The sequence below is a fragment of the Trichoplusia ni genome, chromosome 2 (assembly GCF_003590095.1).
Source record: "Trichoplusia ni isolate ovarian cell line Hi5 chromosome 2, tn1, whole genome shotgun sequence".
In the NCBI taxonomy this organism is placed as follows: domain Eukaryota; kingdom Metazoa; phylum Arthropoda; class Insecta; order Lepidoptera; family Noctuidae; genus Trichoplusia; species Trichoplusia ni.
In genome coordinates, this window is record NC_039479.1 from 20223285 (window position 1) to 20235744 (window position 12460).

General features: G+C 32.9%; 1 protein-coding gene across 2 annotated transcripts in view; it reads left to right on the top strand.

The window, feature by feature from the left end:
- The first annotated feature begins 4019 nt into the window (after window positions 1–4019).
- The window catches only part of LOC113508590 (nephrin-like), a 126619-nt gene continuing 118178 nt past the window's right edge, over window positions 4020–12460 (top strand). For both annotated transcript variants that reach the window (XM_026891713.1, XM_026891715.1), the window contains exon 1: window positions 4020–4175. In XM_026891713.1, the coding sequence (XP_026747514.1) occupies window positions 4043–4175 (133 nt within the window). In that variant the 5' untranslated portion in view covers window positions 4020–4042. The remainder of the gene's footprint in view (window positions 4176–12460) is intronic.

Sequence of the window (12460 nt, forward strand, 5' to 3'; positions counted from 1 at the left end):
GAGTACAAAATGCCGGGTACTAGTAAAAGTGGGAAGTGTCCCATTCAATTGCTTCATAAAAATACTATGACTGAACCTTAGAGATTCCCCGTTTAGCGAAACGAGGGCTTTCTACGGTTTTTTACACATTCCATTTAATAAACTTGGATTGTCCATTTTGGATGTTGAATTGTTTTGGGTGATTCTTTTTACAGTTGACTAGCCGTCTGTGGTTACATTTTTTAAAGAATTATATGGTATCTTTATTTAAAGCAATTCTAGTATTTTTTAAACGTTGGTAGTAATCTTTCTTAAAATGTACTGAGGAAACATTTCAATTTCTCTTCGTACTTAGATCTCACTTATTTAAAAAAGAAAACAATCTTTTGTTTCTTTATTCTTGTCGCTAAGCCTTCTTTATTTGAAACAGCACTTTTATGTATCTAAACCAGTTAGTCTTAGCACAATTGTGTGCGGTTCAGAAAAGAGGTCATTGGGACGTTCTCCGCAGCAATCGTACAAAGCCTGTCTTATAAAAGCTAACGCTCTGGAAAATCAGATAGCTGTACAATGAAAAGTAACTATAACTATTAATTAATTGTCTTGCTAGAAAACTAAGCAATGGTGAACGAACTCAGTAGAATTGACACTGTTTATGGACGTACAATGAATTATCCAGAGTAATCTGGAATTTTGGGTAAATCCCAAAATCGTTCTCAATCAAGTAATGACGCTTTTATTGACAATTTGACTATTAAACCCATATTATTTAAGTTGGAATAGTATAGTCGTTGAGTCCCTTAAGGGTATAACAAGTTTCATGAGTCAATATTCAAACTAACAACTTTACCACATTAACTATATTGTGTAACTTTGTAGGGGGAACTAAAGCTGTGATTTCGGTAGTTACCACATAGCTAGTAAAATAATTTACATTTTCGCCGTAATGAAATGATCCATGTTTTAAACTACCTTGTTCTAGTTCATGATGTGGGTTACAGGAGATAAGTTATTCAAAAATGTTTCTGGTTGAGTCATTTTCATCTGTTTAGTAATTATGTAGACCATTGAAAATAAAGTGTTTACAGATGATTACGCTCGTTACATCCAGATATAACAAAGGTAATGTATTTTTTTTTAATATGTAGCATAAATAGCAAAAACCTTGGAACCTGGAAATAAACAAATTCGAGTTCAAACGCCAAATTTAGATAGATACTGTTTTTTGCTGATACTGCTCTTGCCATTTTCTTCCACTTCCCAGATTTGGAAAACAAAAAAATATTGTTTTCAAAAACAAATTGTATTAATTGATAAATAATTAAAATAAAACAAACCAGTTCTTCTAATCTCTAAACAACATAATCTCTACAACATTTAAGGTAATAAAAATAACTACGAAAAACATAAACTCAATTTCCCAAATGATATTGAGTCAGTCTGTCTAGAAACATGTCAGAAAAGTCTCGTCTATTCTTATGTGGAGAGATATTGTTTAGTATTAATAGTTGTTCTAAAACTTCACGAAGACGTCATGCTTAAATGATAAAATAAATTGCCTTGGCTTGAAGTTGGATAGTCTTGATTAGTTCGTTTTCTACTAATTCCAGTTTATTTCTGTTTTAGTACGACAGATGTTTCTTACTACTACGAGTGTCTATATATTTATACATTTTCTCAATTATATCGACAAAATGTGTCTCGTCTGTGACTTTAATAGCAACAGGATACGGTATACTTTACGTCAAACATCAAAACTCCTTGATAACAATTGAATCTAATTCTCGTACAAAATCATTGTCAAAAATTCATAGATCTCCTCAAATACTTCTTCAAGTTGAAATACCTTCAAATTTCATCCGGCGTAAAGGACAAAAGAGTCGAAACGAATTTAATAAAAGGCACTTTCGGCTGTCAACATTCCGAAGGCAAAATTAATATTTATTTAGCTTTTGCCTTTACTACTCGCGAGAAAGAAGAACGACGTTTTCTATATCTCAACTTTGCCGACATTGTGTCAAAATGTACTGTGTCCCAGTTTATAGACATCGAAAATCTTGCTCAGCTCTGATGGTTCACAATGTCGTATACATTTTATTTTCAAGTAAAAGAATGGCGGATAGCGAAATCAAGTATCTAAGTATTTGATTCTGGTACTAGTGATTTTACTATACTGTACTATGTGATTTTTTACCGATCGTTATTTGCAGGTATTTTATAATTTACAAAATATAAATTTCCCACTTGACTGCTAGGAACACGCTTCTTCCCTTATGGGAAGGTTTGAGAAATAGTCACCAAGCCAGTTCACTGCGGGCTGATGATTGCATATTCAAAACAAACAGATTTTGTCTTTGTCACAATGTCAACTATTAGTAGACATTATGAAGTTTGCAAGTAATTTAATTTAAAGAAATTCAGTAAATAACCTCGAATCTAGCCCAAAAATAAATATTTACCAAGGTAGTTTCTTGGCACGAATTTATATTACCATATATCTCTAAAATGATGCAGTTCAAAAGCTCCGAGTTCTCAAACTAGTTTTATAGCAAGACGTAACGTTTTGCAATCACGCGAGAACTACTGAAGGAGTAGTCCACCACACAATTTTGATCTCTGAAGACAGAAACACGGTCACAAGTTATCTAATAAACTTGGGATGGTACGATCAAGTATTATTGGAATATAATAAATCTATGTTGTAAAGCTCAGGACTAAATTCCTCCTCGTTTATGGTAATGACTGGGATAATGTAGGCTTAATCGTTCAGTTCAGTAATTTCTTAGGTTTAAATTACTTCTAAATTGAAGACCATCATTTTGGAAACAATGTTAAATTTCCGAAAGATTATTTATATATTAATCAAATATGAAAATAACCAGACCAAGACAACATAAGTTGTATTGGAATTAAAGATAAAAATATAGCTGAGTTTTTTTTTTCCTTTCATGCCTATTTATCAAACCTTTTAAGTGAGATAAAAGGTTAAGGAAAAAAATGAGGGAAACCTGGATTTCAAACACAACAAACTGAAATTGCCAACGCACAGAAGCAAGCATGGTGGTCAAATGCTCAAGCTTTCCATATGGAAGAGGCTTCTGTACAGTTAGTAGAACATCGATAGGCTAGTATAATAGCTGAAGGGTAAAAAGCAATCAAGACTTAATATAAATAAAAACAATATGAGACTAAATATCAATAGAGATTACCAACGATCTGATCGCTTACATCTGAAGTAACAATCCATCAAAAACGAAGACAATTTTTAAACCATAAAATACAAAGAACAAGTACACGTAGAAATAATTAATTGAGCATCAGTCTTCGAAGGCTTGGCACTCGATGTGTCTAGCGCCGGTAGATTATAGCTTAAGTGACAGCAAACGCCATCTATCATCATTCCAGTGCATTAGACAGGCTTAGGATTTATTAGTTCCGACGTTATCGTTTTTAACTTATTTGTGAACGAGCTTACTTCAAGTTTATTATTTTATAGCGAGCGAAAGCTGGAGTGTTTATGTATTAATTTTGATGTCAAAATTATGTAGTTAAGTCCAGTTACTTATTTTTAGGGTTCCGTACGAAAATGGGTAAAAACGGAACTCTGTTACTGATAGTGGTCATAATTTTGAGGGTATGTGAGGAATACCGATTTGACTTGCTTTATCCTATTTGTGCGGAACCTAAGTATTGCGAATCGGACTCGCACTTGACAGGTTATTTTTAATAGCTGTTAGTGTCTTTTGATCGATGCGTGAATGTAAATAAAGTACTTTTCAATATTTTATGAAATGGCGATAGCATCAATGAGTTTTAATTAAAAACTATTCTCGAAAATTCTGTATTCTAATATTAGTTTCAAATTAAACATTCAATGCTTTTGTTTCCATCGCATTTTTTATCATTCACAATCTGTTGCAAAATGTGTGTTTGATTAAAATTTTAATTTCCTTTTTCATTTGTTTCAGATCTGGCCGGCTCCGAGCGCTACGACTAAACGAATAAATAATATATTAGAAAAAAAGTCAACCTACTATAGTCCGAATGTAAATTATAAATATTAATGTTAGTGATATTATTAGCTAGAAAATATAACAAAATGTACAGTGAAGTGTGTGTACAAAGGACTCTGATCGCTTTCTTACTGCTTGCCGTGACCAACTCGCCGTCAGCCACGCTAAATACAGTTATTTCAGGTAATTATTTTGTTGCGTATGTATTGTAATTACTTTATCGTTAGGCCCCGATGTTTGTTTTCTGTTTCATGTTGGAAAAATTCCCATTTTTTTCAAGGCTTACTCCTATTTACGATAAGGTATCCGTTAGCTAATCGTGGCAATTTCGGTAATATAGCCTGGCCATTAGGTTGAACGATCGTTAATCGGCATAGCCAATGGCCATAGCTATGGGAATAAGTAGTGACTACAACTACTTTCAGTACAAAATATTAGGTCATTCCTGCTGAAGATATCGTTGTTGTAAGTCTCTTATCAACTTTTGACAATTTTTTTTTAAATTAATCATTTAGTGTTGTTCAACTTTTTCATCATTCTTGTAATAGTATCAACTGCAGCTAACTTGCAACTTTTAATACTATAATTCAAAATGTTTCCGAAGATTCCAAGAGTGTTGACACGACTGCTTTCTGGACATAAAACGTGTTCGTGCCTGCACGACAGAAAGGAATGAAATCGGTTGTAAAATATTTAAGCAATGCGCAACATAAACTGTTTTCTGCCAGTTCCTACGTGAGGTTGACTGACAAACGACTGACAGAGACACGTAAGAAAAACAGTCCAATAGTACTGTAACGTAACAAAGATGATAATGAAAAATAAAGTGATGAGTGAACCAGAATAACAGTTATTTAGGATGTCACAAAGATGACCGCATTTGATCCGCAAACTTAAAGTAAATTGAGCTTTATTGGTCTTAATTTTAAAAAACACGACTCCCGTAGTTACCCATTATTACATGCACAAAATCACCCTAAATCGAAACAAGCATTCGTAAATCTCATTTGCTTGCCCTACGTGTGAGTCGAACCCACAACACGTCGCGCAGTGAGTTTGACCTTTGCAACTCCGCTATCCAATATGCAGTCGATATTATTGATATATTATTATTGGTATATATAGAGGAGCTCGTGGCTAAGCTATAACCGCATAAGTGAAACGCTCACAGGTTAAGCTATGCTTGACGCGGTTGGTCCGTAGATGGGTGACCATCTGTGTCATAGCGAGTTCCTCCCTGTTTCGGAAGGCACGTTAAATTGTGGGTCCCGGCTATTAATCCTACATTTTTGATAGTCGTTACAGGTCTAACCAAGGGGTATCGTGTTGCCCAGGTAACTGGGTTGAGGAGGTCAGATAGGCAGTCGCTCCTTGTAATACACTAGTACTCAGCTGAAACCGGTTACACTGGTAGCCGACCCCAACATAGTTGGAAAAAGGCTAGGCCAATGATGATATTATTGGTATATATACATATCAATACTTCATAACTATTAAAAAAGGTATCCAAAATAAATTAATGAAGCATTTGACATGGAGAAATAATAAACACCCCATAAGTCTACCTTATTTACCCACTCTACAGGCCCGGCGTAATGAACGAGATTTACTATTTTTATATAAAATTGTTAGAAATCAAGTTGACTCTTCTTACCTCCTAAGCAAAATAGGTCTGAGATGCCCGCGATTCAATGTTCGTGACAAGTCTTTGTTTTATACGCCCACTACTCGAACTAATTATGGTAACAACTTATTTATAATAAGATCCTGCCGCTTGTACAATAATCTAATTAATAATAGTTGTAATTTAGATATATTTTATATCTCTTTGCCCAAATTTAAAAAATCTGTTCACGACTGTCTGGTTCTTGCTTCTAGTAATTAATATTGTTCCTCGATACGTAGATGTAAGGTAACTTCTATTTTTTTTATCTAAATTGTTTATATTTGTTTGCAATTCTTTTTAAATTTTATTCAGTTTCGCATTTGGCGCAAATGTTTTAATTTAGTGTGGAAACTGTTCTGGATTGAGTACTGTTTATTTTGTATGTATTTTATTAACTATATTACATCTGTTTGTTTCCCAAATAAAAAAAAAAAAAAAAATAAAAAAAAAAAAGTTTTATCAGATTTTTGATAACGTATTTAGCTTACTTCATAAAAAAAACACTATTCACAGCATCTTCCTATGTACATTTCTCCGGTCTTTTAATCATTTGGAAAGAAAAAGTCAAACAAAAGGTCACAAACAAAGGAATCACATCTTACAATGAATGACGTCACTCTACGAAATCTGTGACCACAAAAGATATAACAAGGCGAATTAAGTAACCTACACCCTTGTTTATTTAACAAAGGTTCACTATTGCTCTGTTCTTCTTAAATTAAAAGCTAAAGAAATTAAATTGTAACTCTTACTATTTAGGTAGTTGAGTAATTAGTAATATCTGAATGGAGAGTTTTCTTTCCATTTTATTTTTAAAGGTGCTAGCTTACAAGAGCACTTAATTATTATAACACAGTGGGCTATAATCTGAAATTGTCTACTATACCGAACATGTCGTTGAGCTTCCGAACTAGCGCGGGCAATACGATGATGATGATATTAATTGCGCTGAGCAGTTGCACCAGGAATACATTACAAGGTGATGCTTTAGTGTATCACTGCCATAAGAGAAACACGTCTTCTTTAGAGCCCTTACAAGATGCGTTATGCATGTAAGCTAAACTATTGGTCTAGTGGTAAGTAACCCTGACTCCTATACCGCAGGTCGTGGCGAATCCTACCTAGGACAAATATGTTTGTGTGATGAGCAAGATCATTTGTTCTGTATCTGAATGTACATAACGAGGATCTTTATTATGGATGTAAATAGAAATATAAAGGTATGTTGCTCAGTTGTCTCGTACTCCTAATACAAACTTTGCTAGACAAGATGGCGTTGTGTCAAAGTATATGTTTTTATTTTACTTTTAAAGTACCATTGTTATATTGCTACCTTTTCTGCATCAGATTTAATTTAGAACGTCGTAGAAGGTATTATTTACATAGTAGTGAATGAAAATATTCTTCCTCATAACTTATTATTAGCGTGAACGTGATGACTGCACAAAAGATTTATTAATCGTGTTAATATATGAAGATTTGCCTCGCTGTGACCCCTGGGAAGGACAGACAGAAACATGGTCGGAATTGTAATGAAGTTTATACGACACCAGTACAGCTGTGATATAAACTTCATTGTACACTTGTTTGTATCACAATAAAGATGAAAAGGTCCACTTTGGGGAAAATACAATTCTCTATTCAAAGAAAATTAGACTGACCAAAAGGTTTCGTTGTTTTGTTCCGTAACTAAAGGTTACGACAAGATCCTGTCATTGAGGCTACCTTGTTTTTCCATCTGACTATCTGTCCGCCCGTCCTTCATTAAGCTGTATCTCATGAACCGTGATAGTACGACGGTTGATTCTTTTGCAGCCTATGACATGTATTCATGTTGCTGCTATAACAAAAATAACTATACTTAAATATTTAAAAATAATAAAACAAAGATCGCGAAAGCGCAATAGTTGTATCGGCCAAAATGTTAGTACCTAAGGTATTTTTTGATAATTTAAGTTTTCTGCCATTTGTTCGGAGCCCATAATATCTTGGCTATCTATATTCATATACGCCATATTTTTTTGTGTATTATAATTTGACACTAGAAAGGAAAATAATTATACTGGATATCAAAAAAACTAAAGCGCTTCACCATCGGATACGTCTTATTAATAACTCATAAATAGCGTGTCAGGTAAGCGATAATTGCTACTTAAACTAGGTCTCTGAATAACAAATACAAGGAAATAACATATTCTATATTTTCTCCTATGACCGTGTTATAAATAAAGAAAATTATGTTCACAAAAATTTTAATTATTTTTAGAAACAATCACTATCCCTTACAGTTCATAAACTGTCTTCCCAGAATGAAAAAGAAGCAAAAAGCATCTTAAAAATAAGAAGTTTATCATAGCTTGGTAAAATTCGGTATTATCTAACTTGATATCATGTGAACTCTACAAATAATGAGTGCGTTTGATAAAAATAAAAATCAACCCTATACAGTCCATAACAGTGTACAATTTACAATATTATTGATCTTGAGTCCGCTTTTATCAAGTGAGCCTTCTGATTTATGTTTCTTGAGACAACTGGGCACCGACTCACGAAAACTTTGTACGGCCTTGTCAATCTTTTATGTAAGAAAAAATATATTCGGTTCCCTAATTCTTATTGCATGACTGTGACAGAAAGGTTTGTCCTCCAGCTAAGGAAGTTTGAGACCAAATAAGTGTTTTGTGTTGTCTGAACCATTGAGTCGAGCAAGATGGGTCGATGACATACTAAAGGTGGAGAAGGCTAGCACAGGACCGTAGAAATTGGCTCGAGAAAGGGGAGGCCTATGCCCAGCGGTGGGAGGATAAAGGCTGTGGATGATGATGATGATGATCTTTTGAGAGAAACGGTTCCAACATAACTAATGCTCAATGTTAGTTAAATATAAGTATAAGTTATGTAATTGTGTGTATTTTTAGTTAATGATACTGAAATTGTTTTTTTTGTTATTTTAAGGTTTTTAAAATTTTCAACACATTTAGTTGGTAGTGAAAACTGATAGTTTTAAAAAACAATTCTGTTAAACATTTTTATTCATACTACACTTCTACTTTATTACTCAAAGGTCATTTATAGGACATATCAATTAAGTAAAGTGCACGTTAATAACCACTTAACTGCAAGGTTCAGATAACTTTATGCTGTAGTAATTGCATTAAATATAAAAATGAATTGGATTCAAGGAAAGCTGTAAATACACAGTTGTGTTTGCTTTTTCATTTATTACAGTACTTTAAAGATTATGGAAATATTATTTATTTAAATGTATTTTTAAAGTTCGTGTACTTTTTAATACTATGAAGCTGATGTTTGTCTTTAGTCATTCATTTGTTAGTTTTGCGAAACCGACTCACACTAGACTGGCTTTGATACCACAACAACCTTGCCGGACCTCCTTTTTTTATTCACATTAACATTTGAAAATCTCAAGTTCTTGAAAAAAAAACACGTTTTAAGGTTCGATATTTAACCAGTAATGGAAGACAAAATTTAGTAACTTAAAGTAGTCACCCGACTAGTTTCGAACCCATCCAGTTTTGTTTCGGTGGGCTCCGAAAGCATATTGAATTTGAAATTAGCTTTAATACACGGCTGGTGTTAAATATGGTCTCAAAACACATTACTTTCACACCTACCACGATTTTTAACAAATATATCTATTTATCTATTTCTACCAAAAACATTAAATATAAAGATGCTAAAAGTTCCCTTATTCCTTCATTCCAGTGTTTAAAAGAAATTTATGAAAATTTCTAAACCATAATTTAATAAGCGTCGCTTTAAGGCAGATACTTATATAACGGATTAATGAACGAACCGGGTGTTTGCTAATGAATGCTAGCCCATTTTCTATTAAGCTGTACGGACACTCGCAATTACGGGGAGAATGCTCTCGGATGAGAAACTATGAGGTATCAGTTACCTATCACGGGTACCGAGATTTTTTCTTTCCTGTTTTTGCTCGTAACTTTAGGATAAATAATGTCTGTAGATGAATATGTATGTACACTGTTTGAACAGAGATCGCTCATTATGTTTTTATTCGATGAAAGGTGCATAATAAAATTTTAAAATTTTACTCTGTCCAATATGTATAATATTAGTCTTGTAATTAAACAAAAATTTCGATTAATCAATCATTGGACGCAATTCGATAGTTCATTTTTTGTATAATCTATACTAATATATAAAGCTGAAGAGTTTGTTTGTTTGTTTGAACGCGCTTATCTCAGGAAGTACTGGTCCAAATTGAATTTTTTTTTTATGTTGAATAGTCGATTCATCGACGAAGGTTTTAGGCTATAAACCATCACGCTGCGACTAATAGGAGTGAAGACACAATGGAAAATGTAAAAAAAACCGGGCAGGTATAAATCATAACTTATATCTTCTACCCACGGGGACGAAGTCGCGGGCAACAGCTAGTTTAGCATAAAAACTGACAAGAGCAGCTGCTAGCATAAGCTATCGAATCAATATAATAATTATAGCTGAACTTATAAGAATATGTTATTATTTTTCTTGTGTAATTACGAGTTTTAGAGACTACTGATAAATTATTAAGAGTGTAAATTGCCTTAAAATACAAAATGATATAGTATGCACACTTAAATCAGAGTAAATTGAAACAAACAAATACAAAATACAGCTGTAATAAAACCTTTAAAAAGCCGAAGTAAATTATTTCGGACATAAGACAGCTAAGATTAACTTTTAAAAAATCCTACTTTCAACGGTAATTTTTTCTCGCAAAAAGCCTGTAAAATTCAAGGGGGTGGTTCTGAAATAAATCTCTTGTAGACAGATAAGGGCCCAGTCGATGTACGACCCTTAATGTCCAATAAAACGAAAGATAGAAATAAAAGAACAAAGTCGTTTTCATTATCGACTTTCCGATTTTATGTTTGAAATGTTTACAGTCCCCGTTAATTAGGAAAAGGGAGCGTGAAGCCTTGCAACTTTGAGAGGATTCTGAGAATATATTGATTCGTATTGACATGAAAAGTTTTTAACCAAAGAGGTTCCAAGACTCGAGAAAAATGATCACGTTGAAAACCGTTTTTCAATTGACTCCAAAAATGAAAATGTTCTAAATTAGTTTTTAATTTAACGTGAAGTAGCAGTCATTTGGTCACATAAAAATTATATCAGGTTTGGCTCAAGAGTAAAAAATATTAGTATTTATTTATAAGATATACGTGTTTTGATCGGGATCTGTATTGGTTTGCAATCTGTTAATGTTTCTTCATTCACCAGTGTCGTTTCAATTACGCAAAGACGAAGCTTTAGAAATGACAAAATATATAAACGTAAATAAAAACTCGAAAATAAAATAATTCAATAATGGCCATTGCGGCCACATACCAAAGTAAGTTAAACAAGAACTAATGAAAAAATAAATCAATAAAAATGATGACAATTTAGTTATTAAAGATAATTTATTTTGTCCTTTCAATGAAATTACTGATAAGTCAATTTCTTTAATGAAATGAAGTTGATGTCTACTTGAAAAAATATATCGTATTTTTGAAAACAATATTCTATAAGGCAATTGTATTATTTCACCAATATGAGTGAATTATTGATGTAATATGGTTGATATGAAAAGATCGATTAAATTATATTGAGTGGCGAGGAATCTAATGCTAGATTAGTACACACATTTGAAGGCATATTCTTGAGTAGGTACCTACATTTTTTTATCGACAAAGATAAGCCGGTTGTACCAAGATACTGGAGACCAAAGTTATACTACTTACATATCTTCCTTTATTTGAAGGCTTACACAGCGATATATGTAAGCTTACAAAATTTTCTGCTGAAGCATAAATAGATCATTTGGCTCACTGAATTATAATTAATATAATTTTTTGTTCCAAACAAATGAGAAATGACTTTTATCGTATTCTGCAATGGTTTCAGAATTTTCAATCGATCTCATTTTTCTTCAAGCTTTAGAATATTAAACATTAGGCGTTGAGGTGAACAATCGAAAGATATTCAAATACACCGATCAAAGGGCTCATAATACATCAGCCACCCAAATCAACAAACAATCATACATTTATTTATTTATTTATTTACATTTTACCTTCATAATAGTACAAATAATAAATCTCAGAACAGATAACAGCGACCTCGGGACATCATTTACATATTCACAAAGAACAAAAAACGAGGGTAATTTAGATATCTTTTTGGCTTTGGTTATGGCTTCCCGAGCCATAGTTCCGTTCAAGGGCAAGTAAAATACCCGTGAAAAATAAAACTGCTGGAGTATATCTTTGTTTTGCTCATATATCAAACATGGAACGTAGATGCTTCGAATCCCAATTTTCGAGCATTCTCACCATAAATACGTCGTAAAAAGATATAGTTTTTTTTCTGAACAAAATTTGTGTTTTTATATGAGACATCTAATTGTCTAGATACCAAAATTCACCAAATTGGAGTAACCTAGCCTGATTACAAATACCCAAAAACTCTCCTACCTGAGCGGTATTCAGCAGAGGGGCATCTGTAGGCTAAAAATATTATGTTATTATTCCAATTTTAATTAACGAGCTGTTGATTCTGTAGCGATAAACATATTTTTTTTATGTTTTAAAGCACTTCTGATATTCAAATCGATAACCAGCAAGAGATTACTAAAGCAATTAATGTCACCACCACTCAAAGTAATAATATTTTAATAGTGAAAGAACCGGCTATGCCTGTTAATGCGGTCATGCTTCCACGATTTCAATAGAATTTAGTGTCCAAACAACCAGTCGAATATAGTGACGCCAGTTCAAAATTTATC